General features: G+C 41.6%; 1 protein-coding gene across 4 annotated transcripts in view; it reads right to left on the minus strand.

The window, feature by feature from the left end:
* Positions 1 to 15,531: 15,531 nt before the first annotated feature.
* The window catches only part of cntn4 (contactin 4), a 170,357-nt gene continuing 161,812 nt past the window's right edge, over positions 15,532 to 24,076 (minus strand). For all 4 annotated transcript variants that reach the window (XM_014166358.2, XM_014166356.2, XM_014166357.2 and 1 more), the window contains 7 exons: positions 23,928 to 23,998; positions 19,900 to 20,134; positions 19,500 to 19,615; positions 18,380 to 18,566; positions 18,173 to 18,285; positions 17,909 to 18,077; positions 15,532 to 17,561 (listed from right to left, as the gene is read on the minus strand). In XM_014166358.2, coding sequence (XP_014021833.1) covers positions 17,470 to 17,561; positions 17,909 to 18,077; positions 18,173 to 18,285; positions 18,380 to 18,566; positions 19,500 to 19,615; positions 19,900 to 20,134; positions 23,928 to 23,998 — 983 coding nt within the window. In that variant the 3' untranslated portion in view covers positions 15,532 to 17,469. The remainder of the gene's footprint in view (positions 17,562 to 17,908; positions 18,078 to 18,172; positions 18,286 to 18,379; positions 18,567 to 19,499; positions 19,616 to 19,899; positions 20,135 to 23,927; positions 23,999 to 24,076) is intronic.

A 24,076-nucleotide genomic window follows, 5' to 3' on the forward strand; every position in this document is an offset into this window, starting at 1 on the left:
TGTTTCTTGGCTCAAGCAAGTCGCTTCTTATTGGTACCATTTAATAGTAGCTTCTTTGCAGAAATTCGACCATGAAGGCCTGATTCACACAGTCTCCTCTGAACAGTTGATGTTGAGATGTGTCTGTTACTTGAACTCTGTGAAGGATTTATTTGGGCTGCAATCTGAGGTGTAGTTAATTGCCCATTTTTGAGGCTGGTAACTTTAATGAACTTATCCTGTTCAGCAGAGGTAACTCTGGGTCTTCCATTCCTGTGGCAGTCCTCATGAGAGCCTGTTTCATCATAGCTCTTGATGTTTTTTTGCAACTGCACATGAAGAAACTTTCAAAGGTCTTTAAATTTTCTGGATTGACTGAACTTCATGTCTTAAAGTCATGGTGGACTGTCGTTTCTCTTTGCTTATTTGAGCTGTTCTTGCTATAATATGGACTTGGTATTTTACCAAATATGGCTATATTCTGTATACCACCTCTACCTTGTCAAGGGAATAAATTCCACAAATTGACTTTTAACAAGGCACAACAAGACTTTTAACAAGGCACTTTTAACAAGGCACATCTCTCAACCTGCATTCCAGGTTGAGAGAATGCCAAAAGTGTGCAAAGCTGTCATCAAGGCAAAGGTTACTTTGAATAGTCACTTTTTTTGGTTACTACATGATTACATATGTGTTATTTCATAGTTTTGATGTTTTCACTATTATTCTACAATGTAGAAAATAGTAAAAATAAAGAAAAACCTTTGAATGAGTAGGTGTATCCAAACTTTTGACTGGTACTGTGTAGAAGACAGACCTGTTGATGACAGGTGTATAAATCAAGCACACAGCCATGCAATCTCCATAAACAAACATTGTCAGCAGAATGGCTTTCTGAAGACGTGGCACCGTCATAGGATGCCAGCTTTCCAAGTAGTCAGTTCGTCAAATGTTTACCCTTCAAGAGCTGCCCCGGTCAACAGTAAGTGCTGTTATTTTGAAATGGAAATGCCTAGGAGCAACAACGGCTCAGTGGTAGGCCACACAAGCTCAAAGAACGGGACCACCGAGTGCTGAAGCATGTAGCGTGTAAAGATCATCTGTCCTCTGTTGCAACACTCACTACCGAGATCCAAACTGCCTCTGGAAGCAACGTCAGCACAATAACTGTTCGTCGGGAGCTTTATGAAATGGGTTTCCATGCCGAGCAGCCGCACACAAGTCTAAGATCACCATGTGCAACGCCAAACGTCGGCTGGAGTGGTGTAAAGCTTGCCGCTATTGGACTCTGGAGCAGTGGAAACACCTTATATGGATTGATGAATCATGCTTCACCATCTGGCAGTCCAACGGACTACCTGCCCCAATGCATAGTGCCAAATGTAAAGTTTGGTGGAGGAGGAATGTTCCAACATCTAGTGGAAAGCCTTCCCAGAAGAGTGGAGGCTATTATAACAGCAAAGGGGGGACCCCAACTCCATATTAATGCCCATGATTTTGCAATGAGATGTTCGACGAGCAGGTGTCCACATACTTTTGGTAATGTAGTGTATGAATCCTCTCATAGAAATGAAGATATCAATGAAAATGTTTATTTCAACTGATAAATATGTGCTTTAGTATTGTTTTCCTTGGCAACTGTGATATAAGGCAGAATAACGCCTCCGTTCTGTACATTACCTTGTAAAAATGACCTTGCAAAGGGACGAGGCAGACGTCATCCATTATTTACAAGGTAATGTACAGAAAGTCAGTGTTTAGCCTATACATACTATCATAATAACCTGCAAGCTTGTATACACACAAAATGTTAAAATACAATAGCTAAAGGATTTATGCATTAGAATGTTAGTCCATTCAGCTGGGTGGCCAAATCAAGTGCAGATTGAGAAATGTATTTTGTCCCCTCCAGAGACGAGAATTTGAGCTGATCAATCCCTCTTCTTTAACAAAATGTGTTATTTAGCAGATGCTCTTATCTAGAGCGACATGCAGGAGGAATTAGGCAGATTTCCTCCTGTATAACCTTGGTCGGTTACTGGCCCAATGCTCTTAACAGCTAGGCTACCTGCAGTCCTCTTCTCTGTGCCAAGGGGCATAGTGTCCATCAACAGGGCACAGATATCATTAGCCTGAGGAAAGAAGAAAATATGGTCAGAGGGAGAGTTACTGGGTGATAAGGGGTTTCCCTAGCCATGTGTGTCAAAATATATTGGATGGGAATTATTGTGACCAGACTATGTCATTGTAAGTCAAATACTTGTACGACAAGAGAGATATGACATGCATCACTATGTTAACCTTCTGAGCTACCTTGTGGAGAGGGCTGAAGGCTCTGTGGCTTTCACGCAGGCATTGAACTTGATCAGGAACGCCGCTGTAGAGGTGAGCAGCCTGGTCTCATAGACAGACGTAACATAGTAAATATGGGAAACTGAAATTTGTATGATATGTTACGTTTGGTATGGTTAAATAAGACAAAAATCAAATCACGTTATACCTACCGTAGCTTTGATTGGACTGATCATGTCAACATCATACTTTCAAAATCTTAGCTAGCAAGATAGACAAGCAGTCATCATCATTAACCTGTTGGGGATAGGGGGCAGTATTGACACGGCTGGATAAAAAACGTACCCGATTTAATCTGGTTACTATTCCTGCCCAGTAACTAGAATATGCATATAATTATTGGCTTTCGATAGAAAACACCCTAACGTTTCTAAAACTGTTTGAATGGTGTCTGTGAGTATAACAGAACTCCTATGGCAGGCCAAAACCTGAGAAGATTTCAAGCAGGAAGTGGCCTGTCTGAGAAGTAGTGTTTCATCTTGGCTCTTTTTATTGAAGACTCAGGATCTGTGCAATAACGTGACACTTCCCACGTCTTCCATAGGGTCTCAGAGCCCGGGAAAACGTTGAACGATATCGAGGCAGGCTCTGGCTGAAACACTTTATCGCTTTTGGCAAGTGGCCACTCAGAGTACTATGGGCTTAGGCGCGTGCCCGCTTCGACCGAATGGTTTCTTTTCCTTTGTCTGTTTATCTAAACGCAGATTCCCGGTCGGAATATTATCGCTTTTTTATGAGAAAAATTGCATAAAAATTGATTTTAAACAGCGGTTGACATGCTTCGAAGTACGGTAATGGAATATTTAGAATTCTTTTGTCACGAATTGCGCCATGCTCGTCACCCTTATTTAGCCTTTAGGATAGTGTCTAGAACGCACAAACAAAACGCCGCTGTTTGGATATAACGATGGATTATTTTGGACCAAACCAACATTTGTTATTGAAGTAGAAGTCCTGGGAGTGCATTCTGACGAAGACAACAAAGGTAAGAACATTTTTCTTATAGTAAATCTGACTTTGATGAGTGCTAAACCTGCTGGGTGTCTAAATAGCTAGCCCTGTGATGCCGGGTTATCTACTGAGAATATTGCAAAATGTGCTTTCACCGAAAAGCTATTTTAAAATCGGACATATCGAGTGCATAGAGGAGTTCTGTATCTATAATTCTTAAAATAATTGTTATGCTTTTTGTGAATGTTTATCGTGAGTAATTTAGTAAATTCACCGGCAGTGTTCGGTGGGAATGCTAGTCACATGCTAATGTAAAAAGCTGTTTTTTGATATAAATATGAACTTGATTGAACAAAACATGCATGTATTGTATAACATAATGTCCTAGGGTTGTCATCTGATGAAGATCATCAAAGGTTAGTGCTACATTTAGCTGTGGTTTGGGTTTATGTGACATTATATGCTAGCTTGAAAAATGGGTGTCTGATTATTTCTGGCTCGGTACTCTGCTGACATAATCTAATGTTTTGCTTTCGTTGTAAAGCCTTTTTGAAATCGGACAGTGTGGTTAGATTAACGAGAGTCTTATCTTTAAAATGGAGTAAAATAGTCATATTTTTGAAAAATTGAAGTAATAGCATATCTAAGGATTTGAATAACGCGCCACAGGATTCAACTGGCTGTTGAGTAGGTGGGACGCAAGCGTCCCACCTAGCCCATAGAGGTTAATCAAGTCGACAATCTACTGGCAAATCCTATTCAATCCTTGTCATATGAAGAGAAATTATAGATAAAACATATCGGTGCTCATCGGCCATTGGACATAAACATTACACAACAAGCTGGAAATCGCAAATTCAACAATCAGTGGTTTGGAAAGAATCAGTGGCTAACTGCAAGCATTGCACAGCAATCACTAGCCTGCAGTGGGTGTGTGGTCCAAATCTGGGTCTCTTTTCCAACCTTAAACATTCAACAGCTAAGAAAGTAATACTAACTGTGTGTTGTGTAGTAAGCTGTTAGTAGCCCATGTGCCTCATCCTAATAATGTGGTCCCTTTCCCCCTCATACCTTAGCCTACTGTTCTGACTTGGTGGTGCACATGTAGCCTATAGCCTGTTTTAGATAAATGTAATCATCAAATATTGTCTGCTTATATGCCCCCTTTATTTAGCCTATGGTTCTGACTTGGTGTTCAGGGAAAATACTGTAAGAATGGCCCATGTTCTGAATTCTGTCTATGTACATTTAAAAAGTGCTGAGCAAATAGTTACAGTGCATTCAGAAAGCATTTTGGTTCCTTTCCCCAGGTCTCTGCCTCGACACAATCCTGTCTCGGAGCTCTACGGTGAATTCCTTCCACCTCCTGGCTTGGTTTTTGCTCTGACATGCACTGTCAACTGTCAGACCTTAAATAGACGTGTGTGCCTTTCCAAATCATGTCCAATCAATTTAATTTACCACAGGTGGACTCCAATTGAGTTGTAGAAACATCTCAAGGATGATAAATGGAAACAGGATGGACCTGAGCTCAATTTTGAGTCTCATAGCAAAGGGTATTTCTGTTTTAATTTTTTTAAACATTTCTACCTGTTTTCGCTTTGTCTTTATGGGGTACTGTTTGTACATTGAGGATTTTCTTGTCCATTTTAAAATGATGCTGTAACGTCCATCCTAGCTCGCTCATTAATGTCTTAATCGAAATTACGGATTGCTTCTTATCCGCTCGTCATCCCCTTATAAATCAAATCAAATCAAATTGTTTTGGTAACATTTACATGTTTAGCAGATGTTATTGCGAGTGTAGCGAAATGCTTGTGCTTCTAGTTCTGACAGTGCAGCAATATCTAACAAGTAATCTAACAATTCCACTACAAATACCTAATACACACAAATCTAAGTAAAGGAATGGAATAAGAATATATAAATATGAATATATGGATGAGCAATGACAGAGTGGCATAGGCAAGATGCAATAGATGATATAAAATACAGTATATAGATATGAGATGAGTAATGCAAGATATGTAAACATTATTAAAGTGGCATTATTAAAGTGACTAGTGATGCATTTATTAAAGTGGCCAATGATTTCCAGTCTGTATGTAGGCAGCAGCCTCTCTGTGTTGGTGATGGCTGTTTAACAGTCTGATGGCCTTGAGATAGAAGCTGTTTTTCAGTCTCTCGGTCCCAGCTTTGATGCACCTGTACTGACCTTGCCTTCTGGATAGTTTGTAGATCTCAATTGTCAGTAGAGACCACATTTGTTTAAGCAAGTCAGCAATATCAGCTATGTTTTTTTAAAAGGCAGTAAATGAGGCTGAATGAACTGTTTTGCTGCCAAACAAGGCTCCGCTGATAGCCAGGTGTAGCAGTGGTAAGGATTCACTCCATAGTGCTGAAAAGAAAGCTCTGTTGTTGGGGCAGTTTTATGTAGGCCCTAACAGTTTGTGGGCACAGTCTGTCGAACTGACTTGTTGGAAAGCTGGCTTCCTATGACAGTGCCATGTCTTCAGTAAAGCCATTCTGCTGCCAATGTTTGTCTATGGCATGCATCTAAAACGTTTTTGGGGGAGTTTGCCCCAGCAAGATTTACATGCTAAAATCGCCACAATATGATTTCATCATTTGCATTGATGTCAGAGTGGTTAGAGGGACAATAGAGGGATGAGTACCAGGGTATTAGCAACATGATGGTTATTAGCAAGTTGGGTACTACCAAAGCATGTCCAGAGTGCATAAAAGAAGATTACCATGACTCAACGGTCACATGGAATTTTACTTGGTCATGACTCATGACTGCCATTGTGGTGGTAATAGGGTCACTGCAACAGCTCTAATCTTGGATTTACATACAGAATAATACAAAATGCTGAGACCAGGTTGAGGAGAGAAGAGAGGAGTGATGGAGAGGAGTGAGACAGAGGACGTCCACGCCAATACATGCATGTAGACATTCCACTAGGTCTCTTTCATCACAGTGGGGTGTTAAAATGTTATTTTATGTGACGTATGTCACAGCGCATGTGTTTTGTGTGCATTGCCTATGTCTATGTAAAGCCCTTACGGCAAGCCGTACAGCAGTTAAAACATCTTCAAATGCCTGATTTAATCTATGTAGTGACTCACCCCGTATGAGGCTGCGTTGTGCAGGGAGATGTGGCCTCCTTTGACCTGAGCGTTGTCGTCAGCCCCGTGCTCCAGGAAGGCAGCGTTTCCTTCCAGCAGATCCTGGATGTCCGTGTCTCCCTCCTTCACCATGTCCAAAGACATGTTATCATCACAGTTCTTCTTGGTGGGGGATACATACAGACAGTTCGATGTGTCCTTAAAATGTATGAGAAGCATTTCACGTCAAAAGTTATCGTTAACTTAAGTTGCAAAAAAAAAGCCATATCTCAGACTGGCCAATAAAAATAAAAGATTAAAATGGGCAAAAGAACACAGACACTGGACAGAGGAACTCTGCCTAGAAGGCCAGCATCCCGGAGTCGTCTCTTCACTAATGAAGCTGTACTTGTCCTCTTGCTCAGTTGTTCACCGGGGCCTCCCACTCCTCTTTCTATTCTGGTTAGAGCCAGTTTGCGCTGTTCTGTGAAGGGAGTAGTACACAGCATTGTACGAGATCTTCAGTTTCTTGGCAATTTCTCGCATGGAATAGCCTTCATTTCTCAGAACAAGAATAGACTGACAAGTTTCAGAAGAAAGTTCTTTGTTTCTGGCCATTTTGAGCCTGTAATTGAACCCACAAATGGTGATGCTCCAGATACTCAACTAGCCTAAAGGCCAGTTTTATTGCTTCTTTAATAATCAGAACAGTTTTAAGCTGTGCTAACATAATTGCAAAAGGGTTTTCTAATGAGCAATTAGTCTTTTAAAATGATAAACTTGGATAAGCTGACACAACGTGCCATTGGAACACAGGAGTGATGGTTGCTGATAATGGCCCTCCTTACGCCTATGTAGATATTCCATTAACAATCTGTAATTTCCAGCTACAATAGTCATTTACAACATTAACAATGTCTACAATCTATTTCTGATCAATTTGATGTTATTTTAATGGACAAAAAAAATGCTTTTCTTTCAAAAACAAGGACATTTCTAAGTGACCCCAAACTTTTGAACGGTAGTGTAGATACAAAAGTATGTGGACACCCCTTCAAATGAGTGGATTCGGCTATTTCAGCCACACCCGTTGCTGACTGGTGTGTAAAATTGAGCACACAGCCATGCAATCTGCATAGACAAACATTGGCAGTAGAATGGCCATGATGAAGAGCTCAGTGACTTTCAACAGGCAACGTCATAGGATGGTAGAGCTGCCCCGGTCAACTGTAAGTGCTGTTTTTGTGAAGTGGAAATGTCTAGGAGCAACAATGGATCAACTGCGAAGTGGTAGGCCACACAAGCTCAAAGAATGGGACTGCTGAGTACTGAAGCATGTATTGCATGAAATCGTCTGTCCTTGGTTGCAACACTCACTATCTAGATCCAAACTGCCTCTGGAAGCAACGTCAGCACAATAACTGTTCATCGGGAGCTTTAAGAAATGGGTTTCCATGACCGAGCTTAAGAGCACTGTGCGCAATGCCAAGCGTTGGCTGGAGTGGTGTAAAACTTTCAGCCGTTGGACTCTGGAGCAGTGGAAACGCGTTCTCTGCAGTGATGAATCACGCTTCACCATCTGGCAGTCTGATGAAATAATCTGGGTTTGGCGGATGCCAGGAGAACACCACCTGCCCCAATGCGTAATGCCAAGTGTAAAGTCTGGTGGAGGAGGAAAAATGGTCTTGGGCTGTTTTTCATGGTTCGGGAAATCTTAACGCTACGGCATACAATTACATTCTTGACGATTCTGCGCTTCTAACTTTGTGGCAACAGTTTGGGGAAGGCCCTTTTCTGTTTCAGTGTGACATTGTCCCTGTGCACAAAGCGAGGTCCATACAGAAAGGGTTTGTTGAGATCGTTGGGGCAGAACTTAACTGGCCTGCACAGAGCCCTGACCTCAACCCTGTTGAACACCTTTGGGATGAATTGTAACACCGAATGTAAGCCAGGCCTAATCACCCAACATCAGTGCCCGACCTCACTAATGCTCCTGTGGCTGAATGGACGCATATTCCTGCAGCAATGTTCCAACATCTAGTGGAAAGCCTTCCCAGAAGAGTGGAGGCTGTTATAGCAGTAAAGGGGGGGGACCAACTCCATATTAATGTCCATGATTTTGGAATGAGATGTTCGACGAGCAGGTGTCCATATACTTTTGGTCATTGAGTGTATATCCTGACAGTAAGAGGCAGATAGCTATGATAAGAAAGTTATAAACAACTTGACATCCATAGCCAAAATGTTTGTAACTTATATGGTCAAGTCGTAAAAACGAGGCACATTTTCTTTATTACCCTCAACTTTAAACTGTCGTGTAGGAATAATCATTGGTGATTGAAACAAAGTTGTTACAATTGAAAAAGCCTAGCACAGCTGTCCTGCCTGCTGCCATCTTGACACCCAAGTAGGGCTGTCATGAAATTTTCGTCAGCCGGTGATTGTCAAGCAAACAACTGCCAGTCTCACTGTAATTGACTGTTAATTAACATAAACACATGTAGCATCTCCTGGCTAACACGCACAGCCTACAAGTCACTGATGCAGACCTCTGGAACATCTACATTTAAAAAAGTATAATAAATCCATTTAATTAAGCATACAACATCACAATAAATCCATGATTTATTTTAGACAGGTCTAAAGAAACATGATATGAAGAAAATGTGGTCTATTTCAGAAGAACAGAATAGCATACTCTGAGTTGTCCTAATGTTAGGCCCTAATCTGGCTATACCATATTGCTGTGGGCTACATTAGTTCCTTTAGCAGTAAAGATTTGGCATTATTTTGTAGTATTTTATAGTATGAATAATACAAATGAACAAAGCTGAATAAAAAAGAAAGGATATTTTCTCCAAACGAGGGAGTGCACACATGTGGCTATTCTGTGTTGAGCGGTTAACAAAGACACAGGTCCTCCTATACTGTATGCTTAATTTAGAGTTATTTATGCAACTTTACTAGTGATAAAAACGTTGGGCTATATATAATTTTTTTTATACATTCCAAGGCGGCATGACGTAGCACCTCTCACTCACATGGCTCTCTCAGATATCTCAATTCTTATTAGCCAATGCCCGTCACGTGATCGGGTCCTTCTCACAGGCAATCTCGGGGGTCCTTCTCACAGGATACAAGTCAAGACAGACACATTGGGGCGTGCGTTCTTATCGAATTCCGAGACGCATATTGAAGATGTTGGATCAGCCTACAAGATGAGTAGGCCTAACAAACAGCAAAAGCACTAGCCTATGTCAATCTACTCTCCCCCATAGTACAAAAGTTGACATATTCTGTTGTTCTTCTGCCTGGAGAAAGAAATATTCCATATAGTCTGGGACAGTTGTGGGATGGGATAGACCCCACAGTTTAAAATCAATGAGGCTGATGCAACATGTCAAAACATTTAACTTAAAATGTTGATAAACTTTTAATCAAATCAAATGAAATTGTTTTTGTCAGATGCGCCCCAAATACAACAGGTGTAGACTTTACAATGAAAGGCTTATTTACAAGCCCTTAACCAACAATGCAGTTCAAGAAATAGAGTTAAGAAAAGATTTACTAAGTAAACTAAAGTAATAAAATGTAATCAAATGAAAAAGAAAATTACATAACAATAATGAGGCTACATAAAGGGGGGACAGGTTAGTTGAGGTAGTTGAGTGATTGTGCATAGATAATAAACAGCAAGTAGCAGCAGTGTTAAAAGGGGGGGGGGGGGGTCAATGAAATAGTCGGGGTGGCCATTTGATTAATTGTTCAGTAGTCTTATGGCTTGGGGGTAGAAGCTGTTAAGGAGCCTTTTGGTCCTAGACCTGGTGCTCCGGTACCGCTTGCCGTGTGGTAGCAGAGAGAACAGTCTATGACTTGGGTGATTGGAGTCTTTGACAATTTTTTGGGCCTTCCTCTGACACCGCAGAGTATATACTGCCACGCCCTGATCTGTTTCACCTATTCCTGTGATTGTCTCCACCCCCTCCAGGTGTCGCTTATTTTCTTCCGTGTATTTATCCCTGTGTTCCCTGTCTCTCTGTGCCAGTTTGTCTTGTATGTTTAGTCAAGTCAACCAGCGTGTTTTTCCCGTACTCCTTTTTGTTATTCTCCTTTTTCTAGTCCTCCCGGTTTTGACCCTTGCCTGTTCCTGGACTCTGCACCCGCCTGTCTGACCATTCTGCCTTCCTTGACCACGAGCCTGTCTGCCACTCTGTACCTCCTGGACTCTGATCTGGTTTTGACTTTTTTGCCTGTCCATGACCATTCTCTTGCATACCCCTTTGGATTATTAAACATTCTAAGACTCCAACCATCTGCCTCCTGTGTCTGCATCTCGGTCTGCCTTGTGCCTTGATAATATACTGTAGGTCCTGGATGGCAGGAAGCTCGACCCCAGTGATGTACTGGGCCATACGCATCACCCTCTGTAGCGCCTTACGGTCAGATGCAGAGCAGTTGCCATACCAGGCGACCGGTCAGGATGCTCTCGATGGTGCAGCTGTATAACTTTTTGAGGATCTGGGGATCCATGCAAAATCTTTTCAGTCTCCTGAGGTGGAAAAGGTGTTGTCATGTCCTCTTCACAACTGTCTTGGTGTGTTTGGACCATGATAGTTTGTTGGTGATGTGGACACCAAGGAACTTGAAACTCTCGACCCGCTCCACTTCAGCCCTGTCGATGTTAATAGGGGGCCTGTTCTGGCCTCCTTTTCCTATAGTCCACGATCAGCTCCTTTGTCTTGCTCACATTGAGGGAGAGGTTGTTGTCCTGGCACCACAATGCCAGGTCTCTGACCTCTGACCTATAGAGATAGGCTGTCTCCTCATTGTCGATGATCAGTCCTACCACCGTTGTCGTCAGAAAACATAATGATGGTGTTGGAGTTGTGCTTGGCCACGCAGTCATGGGTGAAGAGGGAATACAGGAGGGGACTGACCATGCACCCCTGATGGGGCCAAGTGTTGAGGATCAGCTTGACAGATGTGTTGTTGCCTACTCTTACCACCTGGGGGCGGCCCATCAGGAAGTCCAGGATCCAGTTGCAGAGGGAAGTGTTTAGTCCCAGGGTCTTTAGCCTAGTAATGAGCTTTGTGGGTACTATGGTGTCGAACGCTGAGCTGTAGTCAGTTAACAGCATTCTCACATAGGTGTTCCTTTTGTTCAGCTGAGTAAGGGCATTGTGGAGTGCTGTCGATTGCATCATCTGTTGTATGCGAATTGGATTGGGGCTAGGGTTTCTGGCATGATGGTGTTGATGTGAGCCATGACCAGCTTTTCAAAGCACTTCATGGCTACCGACGTGAGTGCTACAGGGAGGAAATCATTTAGGCAGGTTACCTTCGCTTTCTTGGGCACAGGGACTGTGGTGGTCAGAAACATGTAGGTATTACAGACTAGGTCAAGGAGAGGATGAAAATGTCAGTGAAGACACTTGCCAGTTAGTCCACGCATGCTTTTAGTACACGTCCTGGTATTCCATCAGGCCCTGCGGGTTTGTGAATGTTGACCTGTCTAAAGGTCTTGCTCACATTGGCTATGGAGAGCGTGATCACACAGTCATCCGGAACAGCTGGTGCTGTCATGCATGCTTCAGTGTTGCATCCCTCGAAGCGAGAATAAAAGGCATTTAGCTTGTCTGGTAGGCTCGCGTCATGGGCAGCTCATGGCTGAGTTTCCCTTTGAAGTCCATAATAGTTTTCAAGCCCTGCCATATCCAACGAGCATCAGGGCCAGTGTGGTAGGATTCAACCTTTGTACTGTATTGACGCTTAGGCTGTTTGATGGTTCGTCTGAAGGCATAGCGGGATTTCTTATAAGCGTCCGGATTAGTGTCCCGCTCCTTGAAAGCGGACGCTATAGCCTTTAGCTCGGTGCGGATGTTGCCTGTAATCCATGGCTTCTGGTTGGGATATGTACATCGGTCACTGTTTGATGAAGCCGGTGAATTATTGATGAGGCCGATGACTGAGGTGGTATACTCCTTAATGCCATTGGATGAATCCCGGAACATATTCCAGTCTGTGTTAGCAAAACAGTTCTTTAGCATAGCATCCGCGTCATCTGACCGAATTGAGCATCATCTTCCAAATTGAGCGAGTCACTGGTACTTCCTGCTTTAGTTTTTGCTCATAAGCAGGAATCAGGAGGATAGAATTATGGTTAGATTTGCCAAATGGTGGGTGAGGGAAAGCTTTGTATGCGACTCTGTGTGTGGTGTAAAGGTGGTCTAGAGTGTTTTTTCCTCTAATTGCACATGTGACTTGCTGCTAGAAATGAGGTAAAATTGATTTAAGTTTGCCAGCATTAAAGTCCCCGGCCACTAGGAGCGCCACTTCTAGATGAGCATTTTCTTGTTTGCTTATGGCATTATGCAGCTCGTTGAGTACGGTCTTAGTGCCAGCATCGGTGGTAAATAGATGGCTACGAAAAATATGGATGAGAACTCTCCTGGTGTGGTCTACAGCTTATCATGCAAGCAATACCTCGAGACTTCTTTAATATTAGACATCGCACACCAGAAGTTATTGACAAATAGACACACCTCCCCCCTCGTCTTCCCAGACATAGCTGCTCTTTCCTGCTGATGCATGGACATGCCAGCCAGCTCTTGTCACGACTTCGGCCGAAGTTGATGCCTCTCCTTGTTCGGGTGGTGTTCAGCGGTCGACGTCACCGGTCTTCTAGCCATCGCCGATACATTTGTCATTTTCCATTTGTTTTGTCTCGTTTTCCCACACACCTGGTTTTCATTTCCCAATTACTGGTCATGTATTTAACCCTCTGTTTCTCCCATGTCTTTGTGTGTGATTGTTATTTGTTCAGGTCGGTATGTTCCGGCTGGTTTGTACTTGGTGCTGTTTATCACCCATGCTTTGTGGCAACCTTTCTTTTTGCACTTTGTAAATTGTTTACTTTGTGCTGTCGAGTAAAGTGCGTTGTTTCACTCATCTCTGCTGTCCTGCGCCTGACTTTATACACCAGCTACACCCACCAACCTGACAGCTCTATATTATCCGTGTCGTAGTTTAGCCACGTCTTGGTGAAACATAAGATATTACAGTTTAATGTCCTGTTGGTAGGATAGTCTTAATCGTAGATCGTCCAGTTGTTTTCCAATGATTGCTTGTTGGCCAATAATATGGATTGTAGTGGTGGTTTACCTACTCGTCGGCGAATTGAACTCATTAAAGAAAAAATGCGTGTCTAATTCGAGGTGAGTAATCGCTGTTCTGATGTCCAGAAGCTCTTTTCGGTCATAAAAGACAGTAGCAGCAGCATTATGTACAAAATAAGTTACAAACAATGAGAAAAAAAGAAGAAATAGCACAGTTGGTTGTTTCTTCACATTATAAGCGCAGCAAGGCGCACATGGCAGTAGGGCCAACGTTCCAAAATGCAATAAATTAGCGGAAAACGCCATTCTCAAAAGTGACCGCAAATGCAATTATGCATGTGATGCTTTATTATAAAGGTGCATTTTTATGGTGAACATTAACTTCCCCAAACTTGAATCTCACGCGCCACTTATGTATGCCAGTAAGGCTCTACACCAGTTGTAATGCGGATTAATGTGCTTAATTTTAAGTTATTTTGCCACTTTAGTTGTTATACAAACCTTATCAAAACATATAGGCCTATGGGCTAGGCTACATGATTTTAATTAATTTTTTTTAAAAGGCAGGCGCTGTTTCTTGCCTTACTGCACACAAGCTGGGCATAATTCACAGTGATAATATATAATTCACAAGTGATAGGCTAACATTGTCACCGATCAGACTATTCTGGATTTAATCTTATCTTTACATATACTAAACAATATGGGTGAAATTCGTTTTGATTTAGAATGGACCATTATCATGCACCTGTCTCGAAAACAGGGGCAGGGGAAAAAAAACATGTCATCTATGCTTTTCCCGTGGTTAATTTTTATGCCAGCCAGGTAGGCTATACTCCTGTTGTAAAGAGAAGCAATGTGCCTAATATTAGAAAAGTTGAGAAATAAATATAGTAGGCCTAGCCTATAGAAAGCTGATGGGATCCTCCTCTTTTTAATAGAGGCCATCAAAACTCTGTTTTCTCATGCAGTTGCCAAGCCTATAGAAATGTTGCGCAACATGAGCTCTCATGAAGTGTTTGATTAGATTTTCGATTACATTTGCATTGACGTCAGAGTGATTAGAGGGACAATAGAGTGCTGAGTACCAGGCAGTTAGCAAGTCTGGTAGGCTACTAATGACCATCAGCAGCATCAGAGCTTGGAGAAGCGTAGTTACCATGACTAAACGGTCACGTGAAATTTGATTGTGGTCATGACTCTTGACAGCCAGTGTGGCTGTAATATGTTCACCATAACAGCCCTATGCCCGTGTTGTGTAACAATACTCTGAGGGTATTACTACACAAAGGGTAGTTTTATAGGACTACTGTTCCACCCCTATCTTCCAATATTTCATCGATTGAACAGTTGAATATTGCAACTTTAAGGATGTATCAAACCATTGTATTTTTGATTCACCATAAAGGCTCTTCAAACCATTAAAACATTTTTAAAAATTATTCAGAAATGCTTTCCTAACCCTAAATAATACACAAGATCAGAGTATTTTTAAATCTACTAATTGGTACTGAAAAGGAGACAAATATGCATAGCTTTTCATTTCATATTTACATGGCTTTCTTTCATTGATCCCAAATATTCTGAACTGTTCTGTCCATATATTCTAGTGTCTGTCAAGAAAAGTATAATTATTGTACCGTACTGTTCCAGTATCATATGGTAAATTTAAAGGGATTGCTTTAGATAAATGTACTGAAAATTGTATTGAGTGAAAACTCCACTAGAAAATCTGTTGGTCAGCAAGTGGGAGGGTTTTCAGTGGTTGAATTACATTTATTCAGCGTGCGCAAGGGGACCACGCCTGTAAAGCCTGTTATGCACCAGCATAAGGTCCTGAATCCAACTACTGAGAAGGAAAGGTGTGTGTAGGAAAGGCATACATTTCTTAAGTCTGAATCTACACTTGCTCCCTGACCATGAAATTAAGCTTGCTGCACCGCCTACTGGATGTAATATGAATTACAAGATAATTAATTCTGATTACAAGTAATAAGCATTAAGAAATAAGTCCATTGAATTTCACTCACTTATATAAATCAATAAACTTTATTCATTAACACAGTATAAACAACCAACAACAGCAAAAAACAGAACTTCACATGGAGTAAATGGGTGGTAGTACCGGTAAATCCCAAAGTGTGTAGGCCTACAGGAGTACAGCTGTTTGAGACAGAAGCACAGACATAAAAGTGGTTTGACTTGTATGGGTACAGATACACAAACCTGCTATCTCTTTGCATGGTCTCAAGCCATTCAGTCAGTTAGCAAATGGACAGAAAAGAAGGGCAAATACAGTCATGCTGAGCGACATTTAGCTACTGTATGAAACATTTGTTATTACATAAAAACCAGGTTAATCAGCTCTTTAGAAAGGTTTTTATTTCATATAAATGATCTGAAGTGTACAAAAAAGTATATTACACATTTCTCGATGCATGATTCTGAGTCAGACCCATTAGTCTGCCTAAACTTCCCCTCGAAAGTACTACAAACTACCTGTACTTTTTACTTTTTCACTGGATTACAAGCTACATATGTATGGGACTGTATTGTACCGTACTGTACTGTACTGTACTGTACTGTACCAGTATCACATGGCATCAGAAGACTATGGGAAAGGAAAACTTGTCAGTAGCATTTATATTTTAGTAGGGAAGCAGTCAGTGGACCTACTAAAATGTCCCAGGCTTTCCACCTTACATTTAAACCACGCTGAACAGCACTACACTGTTGAAACACAATTCTCCTTCATAAAGAGCTTTTCCAGGTCAGGTCACATGGACAGAAAACCCCCCTGGCCCTAACTATAATATATGACAAGGACAAGGAGATTTTCCCGACCACATAACCTGACCAGGAAAAAACTCCTGGCCCTAAGAATGACTGTAGGATTATACACGGGATGGTAATAACCTGTCTATTAATGCAGAGTGTAGCTACACATCATACAGCAGAGTGTAGCTACACATCATACAGCAGAGTGTAGCTACACATCATACAGCAGCTGCATAACAACATACATCTATGTTTATAATAGTTGTTGATAGATAAGTTAAGGCTCTTTAAGGACCTGAGGATTTCGAAGATATGATGAGGCACACACAAGGCAAAGAATAGAATAGCTTTAGAGTTGACACACGGCTAATGTAACTGAGAGGATGAGTAGGATGATGAGCGGATGAGACAGACAGCCAGCGCAATTAAATGGCCAAGGCAGAGAAACCTATGGAAGATGGGACTCCAAACCAGCAAGGGACAATAAAGTCCCTCTCATCCTTTAACATAGTTTGTCACATTTCTATCAAGTCTCATTTTTCATCAGGCTTCAGTGCAATGTTTTATGGAGTAATAAAAAAATAGTTATAAAGCAATATACTCAACATATCTGTCTAGATGGTGGTAAAAATTCATACATTTCTAAGACTGAACTATGGTCTTTGTTTGACATGAAACCACAGTAACAGATTGTTTTCTTTGACCAAAAAATGCTATTCACTTCAGACGACAAAAGTGCTCTTTCCAACAAACTGAAAACTTATCAAATTCTAAAACGGTCAGATCTGTATGTAGGTACGCACCATGCACTGAACTCACCTCAACCTTGCCTTTTATAAAAAGCCCAGACCAATTATGAATTGGTTTCAAAAGAAATCTATAAAAGCTAGACATGTCATACAAAAGATGCATATAAGACATTTTTCTTTTTTTTAATGAAAGCTGCTTTGGTAACAACAGAGTCAAGACATCGGTCGATTTCCTGTTCTCGCCGGTGGACGGGGTGCTGAAGCGAGGCCCTTTCTCTCCCTCTCATCTCAGTGACTTTGTTTTCCAATGTTGCTCATCCTCCTGCCTCTAAAATCTAAATGAATGGATCTAGTTACACCAGACTGGGTGGTTGGTGTTCCTGTTCCGTTGTCAAGTTGCCTCCACATCAGATGCAATGTTCGCTGGTAGCGGTTTGTCATAACGATGTCCGCGCTGTGAAAGACAGTGCTATTGTACTGAGGGCTGATAAAGTAGAGACCTTGGTCGCCGAGCCAATTGCATTGGGACCTGAAAAACATGAAAAGGAATGGGCTTTGATAGTCTGTCTGTTTATGCGGAAAATGACAAGCAGCCTGGTTGGCAAATCCTTGTTGAAGGCTTTTGTGCTATTAAATGCTTTGATGATCAAACCTTGGGCATATTTACACGCAATTCTGAATACAAAAGTCCGGGATTAAATCCTGGCACTATTCATTTTTATAGATAATCCTTACTCTATCTGTTCCTTTTGAAGACATGACTAGGGCCATAAAAACTCCAGTCCGTAGTCAAGACAATAAAGCAGTACTGGCAATAGCTATAGCAACGCCATTGAGATGAATGAAGTATGAGGAAGCAGTCCACTAGAGACTGACCTGGTATTCTGGGGATTGTGATCTGTCTGCTACTGCTCCCCTCTCCTCCCTCCCCAAATGGTTTGATCTGGATGAAGTACTCCTCATCCATCGGCAGGGAGAGCTCCACCGACGTTGTGTTGGTTTCCATGACACTAGGACGGCTATGTCGGTTACGCTTGTAGAGCACCTAGGGATGGACCACACAGGTAGAAGGTCACCCAGGAGAAACCATGACAACGGCCACTATTTCTAACTAAATCCATGCAGTCAGTGCTTCCTTACTTTGTAGCCAGTGACCTCTGACTCGTTCTCCAGGGCTTTGACCTGCTCCCAGTTCAGGATTATCTTGGAATTCAATGTGTTCCACATGACTTTCGCCGGGGGCTGGCTGGGCGCTGAGGGACACAAATACATGAGGATGAAGATCACATGATCTCCAATAAGTCAATGGAAACAACCGCTCGCACCAAAAGCAGGGTAGATGCTTACGTGGTTTCTTGGTGGTGACATTGACAGTAACACTAGGAAGCCCAGCCCCGGCCGTGTTGTACGCTCTCACTGTGACGTAGTAGGTGTTGCTTCCTCTCACCCCTCGGATAATGGCTGATGTCTGGTTGCCTACCGTTCTCTGCACACTGGCTGCCTCCTCCTTCTCTCTCTTCTCCCAGTACCTCAACTGAGACCATATAGAAAGAGGATAACCAGGGACATTAATGCAGACACTAATTTGTGAGAACATTGTAAAAACCTGTTTTTGGTAGACGCTGTCCACGAACTGTAAACTGGAACTGCAGTGAATTGGTATAAAAACAGCATTTCATTGTATGGTGTCACCTCATATATTCTCGTCTTTCCATGGATAAGGTGCCTTGGTTCTGGTTACTTAGCTCTCGAAGTGAGGGAGTGTTTAAATGGCGTGGTCAAAGAGAAATCACAATGTGTAAAATGTCCCAGCTGTCAAGTTGAATGATAACAGATTTTCTTTGTCACCCGAGTGTCCAGGCTGAAATAGCTGGCACGGTTGACAGCACAAATATAATTTGTCTTCCCTCACAGGAACTGTTTGCTCAGGCCCCACTTCCCTGTTTACTTTAAATGGTCAACAATTCATAATTCCAGTACTTTATGCATCCCATGGATGAAAATATATATTTTTTCCAATACTGAATGTCAATAGTGAGCTGACTAAGGATTGGAATCAACTAACTGAGCTCAAAGCCACAATTTTAGCCTACAGTACAGTGTGGATTATAGGCTAAACATTCTGTCCCCTGGTGCATTGCATCACTAGACTGTTAGACTAATCAGTGTAGTTAGTAACAGCACTTAGCACAGCAACAAGAGAAACACAACTCAACAGACAGGGGACCTGGCTGGACCATTACACATAACAACCTATTACATCTGAGATGCCCAATGTGCATGAGCTAGCAACACTCATCAATAATAGAATGGAACAAGATCGTACAGCATTAGTTGCTACACACATGCACACACACATGCACATGCTCACGACTACACACACAGACACACACATGCCTTTACTCATGCAAGTAAACACTTTGACACACAAATAGGTAGAGGGAAACAGGAAAAAAACTTGACTAACCTCATAGCCTAGGACTCTTCTCTTGCTGGTGTTCCAAGGCAGGGCTTTCCATGAAACCTCAATCTCAGACGCAGACAGACTCTTGGCTCGGATCCTGGTGGGCGCTCTGCCAGGCTCTGGGTGAAATGTAAAAATTATTTGAATGAGTTTAAAAGTAATGGCAGGCTTTGATGACTCTTAAAGTGGGTCCATCTCTTTCATCAGAAGTACAGAGAGAACCAGAACCAGCAGTAGTGGGAACCAACCATCTGCAGATAGGAGAGCATGGGCAGCAAGATCACTGTATTGACCGGGAATAAACTATCCAGAGACATCTCTCCATTGGCTTTTAAACGCTATGTGTGAACTGAGGCCCAGGAAGCACTGCCGCTCCTCTGACATGACTTCATTTTTTACCAACCTTCCTCTGCAGAGTAGATGGTGATGACGGGTCCGAAAGGGCCTTCCCCTTCGTTGTTGTACACTCCAACCTTCACTTGGAAGGGGGAGAAGGGCTGGATGCTCTCGTTCTTGAAGACATATTTGGAGGCTTCCGATGAGGGCACTGCGGCCTGCATCCAGCCTGTGGCGCCGTACGGTCTGAAGGCCACCACATAGCCAAACCCTCCCCCGTTCTGCAGCTCCTCAGGAACAGGCTAGAAGAAAACATACACATTCACGCACACACATACACACACACACATTGAAACTGGTGCACAAGTAGTGAACACCCACGTCCATCAATAATAAAGCGCCCTCAGCATGATACCGCCACCTAGCTATTGTTAAGACTGAAAGCACATCATATTTCATATATTTATGGGGACTGACTTTTATTGTGCAAGTCAACACTCCCCAAAGAGTGTTGGTTATATAAAGGGCATTCTATTTTATAATAGTTGGGAACAGTGGAGGCTTCTCAGAAGAGGAAGGGGAGGACCATCCTCCTCAGTGAATTTCATAAAAATGTAAATAGTGAAACATTAAAAAAGTTATCCTCTTTAAATAAAACTATACTAAATATATTCATATGTCACCAAATAAATGATTTAAACACTCTGTTTGGCAATGAAGGTCTACAGTAGCCTCAGCAGCACTCTGTAGGTTAGCACCATGGTGTAGCCGGAGGACAGCTAGTTTCCGTCCTCCTCTGGGTACATTGACTTCAATACAATACCTAGGAGGCTTGTGGTTCTCACCCACCTTCCATAGACTTACACAGTAATTATGACAACTTCCAGATGACGTCCGCCAACCTATCAGAGCTCTTGCAGCATGAACTGACATGTTGTCCACCCAATGAAAGGATCAGAGTAATGAATCTAGTACTGAAAGCTACAGCTAGCTAGCACTGCATAAAATGTGGTGAGTAGTTGACTCAAAGAGAGAGAAAGACAGTAATTGAACAGTTTTGAACAAATTAATTTCTTCAAAAATAAAGGCGAAGCAAGCGAGAGAGAGAGAGAGAGAGCTATATTTTGTTGTATTTTTTTCACTTTCACTTACTCAGCTAGAGAATGCAGCTAGCTAGTTTAGTCTACTCAAACACCCGGCTCAAACAGAGAGGGCTGCTATGCTAGCTGGCTATGGCTATCCAACACTGGAACTCTTCCAAGTCAAGGTAAGCTTTTGGTTGTATTAATTTATTGCCACCGGGGCCCACCGGTGTAACTTCTAAACTGCTTGTTGCTGACTGTACACTGTATTGCATGTTCTAGTTAGTTCGAGTAGCTATGCTGACTATGATGTTTATATGATGACAATGATGTAGGCGTGTATAGCAGTTAGCGGTTATGATATGAAGGTTTGGCTAGGAAAGGTTTTTTCGCCTGGTCACAGAATGCTGATGTGTTGTACACTGAAGTCCACAAGCAAAGGGAAAAGCTGAGAGGAGGAGAGCGCGTAGATACGAGAAGGAATACTATGATCAAAGGGATCATTCATGCTGTTTCTATGTGGCTGCTATGAAAGTGAACTGTGTTTGAGTGTGATTAGGGGTGTATTCACTCCACCGATTCTGTTGAAAACCATTTCTTAAACAGAAGCAATTGTAATGAATCAGGGATAAACAGACCTGAATTTGTCCAATAGAAACTCTTGTTTGCAACTGTTGGACTAATGATTACACCCTATATCAGCTAGATGCAGGCAAGAGATTTGATTTTTAAAATTTTCTCTTGACCTACATTGCAGACTTTCATTCATAGGCTAGGTTGTAAGCTAGCAACCTCATGATAGGGTATAGGGAAAATGTTGGTATCATGTAGTAGCCTAAACCTATCGATGTTACATTGAGTTGGGTGAATGGAATATGAATGATAGTCATCCAATATACTGTAATAGAAATAAGAAAATGAATCGTCCTCCCTCATCTTAAATGGCACCGACCGCCACTGCTTTGGAAAAGTAGTATGTAGACAGACAGCTTACATTTTCAAATCATTGTGTAACACATTGAAATAATTTAGTCCATTGTACTTCTAGTCTGAAGTAACTCCAATCAAGGCTGTATTGAAACTTTGTTAAGGCAACGTTAGACTGTAATTGAACTCATTAACATTCACTAGTCAATTTGCAAAACTTTCACAGCAGTGGATGATTTTCAAGCAGGGCTAATCACCTATTTTCTCAATCGCGTACAAGCAATTTTTGAATCTGTTTTGAAACGTATCTATAGCAGAACAGCAATGATCAAATGCTCAAATACATTTACAGAACTTCCGATCATTTTCTTGCCTTAGTACCTGACTTGCATATCTTAGCCCACCTTTTGCAAAACATTAAATATAATTATAATCAGTGAATACACAATCAGTAAATACTACTGCACAAAATTCCAAATCACCCCATCAGTGATATACCATGTACATTACAATATAGGGAAAGATCTAGGCCAGGGAAGGCAACTTTGATGGGGGTGGGGGCCACCAAAAAATGTAACTCGTCATGATGGCCCGCAGTGGCTTGTGGGTCTGCCCCCCTCGTGACATGTGAGAGAAAAAGACTATTATTTAAAAGTTGCAATCACCTGTAATTCTGCACATTTTGCCATGGGGAGTAGAGAAAATGTTGCCATTTTTAAAGCAAGTTTGCTGCAATTCTATACATTTTGCCATGGGATGGAGAGAAGATTTTGCCCTTTTATAACTAATTTCATGCAATTCTGCACAGTTTGCCATGGGGTACAGAGAAATATTTGCAGTTTTACAGCTAATTTACTGCAGTTCTAAACATTTTGCCATAGGGTGGAGGCAAATGTTTGCAGTTTTTAATATGATGACTGATGATTACCCTGGTCGGTAATTCGATCATGCTTACTACAAGTTTAGATAACTGGCCACTAGACTAATTTACCTTTCTAACACAGGCTAATTTGTTGACTGCTGATGCACACCAAATGTTTTAATTCCACCTTGTGTAGTACTCTATTATTCTAACTCTCAACAATAAGTTGAGTCCCTGACTGAGATATTTTTTTACAATATTGTGGACATGCAGAGATCCAGAGAATGAAGTTGGGTTACTTCTAAGTAACTTTATGTTCCTCTAAAGTCATCTCCACCATTGTATTCACCTTTCCTCGTTTCTATTGTGGATTGTGTTTCTGTGCACCGATGGAAAGTTTACAAAACTATGAGCAAAGCAGTCTATGTATTGAATACATGGAATTGTACTGTCATGATACCGATGAACGCATCCGTCACTCAATGTACTTTTCTTTCTTAATTTGATTTGATGTGTATGAAATTGTTTGATGAAATATGCATACATGGAGAGTAATTGCCCATAATTCTGCACTTTTGGATAGTTGTACTTCCAATTTTGATCATCATTATCTAGTGACTGCAAAGAAAATGTATTGATCTCCTGGGATTTTTAAAAGACCAACTAACTTTCTGTTTTGTCTGCCTGACTTCAAGACATAAGTATGGTTGCATTAATCTTTTTGCAGGCATTCATGTTCTTTTGATGAACGTATTTACAATTTTGACAGTATCATTTAGTTCTGATGAATGTATTTATGTTTTAAGGGCAACTACATTTTTGAAAAAGCATTTACTGTTTTGCAAAAGGCCACAGAGTTCTGTGTCTATTGAACTTTGTTTTGAAAATTGGCAACATTGTTTAAAAAAAAAAAAAAAAACGCTTGTACGGGATTGAGAAGAACGGTAAGACTCAAAAAGATAGGAAAGCACAATCTTTGAAAAAGTTGCTTGTGACTATGTGAAGAATCATTCTGTTTAATTAGCTTATTAAAACCTCAAAGGCATTTTTCTCTCCTCCAGGGAGACAGCAGCAGTTATTGCCTCTCTGTTCTTAAAAATGAAATGCCATACAATAAGCCTGGCTGCTGTTATTAATGAAACAACGGCCCGACTCCTTAGAGAATAATGACTTCTGGCTTCCCCTCCATGGGTGAGGGAGTATTGGAGTGAGCGGCTTGCTTACCTCCCAAGTGATCACTAATTCTGAGCGACTGCCTCCACCTCCGCTTACATTAGCTGGTGTGACCTTCGGCGCTGGGGGAACAGAGGGTAATCGTAATCCTGCTCAACTCAGTCGACCCCAGCCATCAAAGATAACACGATAACAACACA

The sequence above is a fragment of the Salmo salar genome, chromosome ssa22 (assembly GCF_905237065.1).
Source record: "Salmo salar chromosome ssa22, Ssal_v3.1, whole genome shotgun sequence".
NCBI classification, from domain to species: domain Eukaryota; kingdom Metazoa; phylum Chordata; class Actinopteri; order Salmoniformes; family Salmonidae; genus Salmo; species Salmo salar.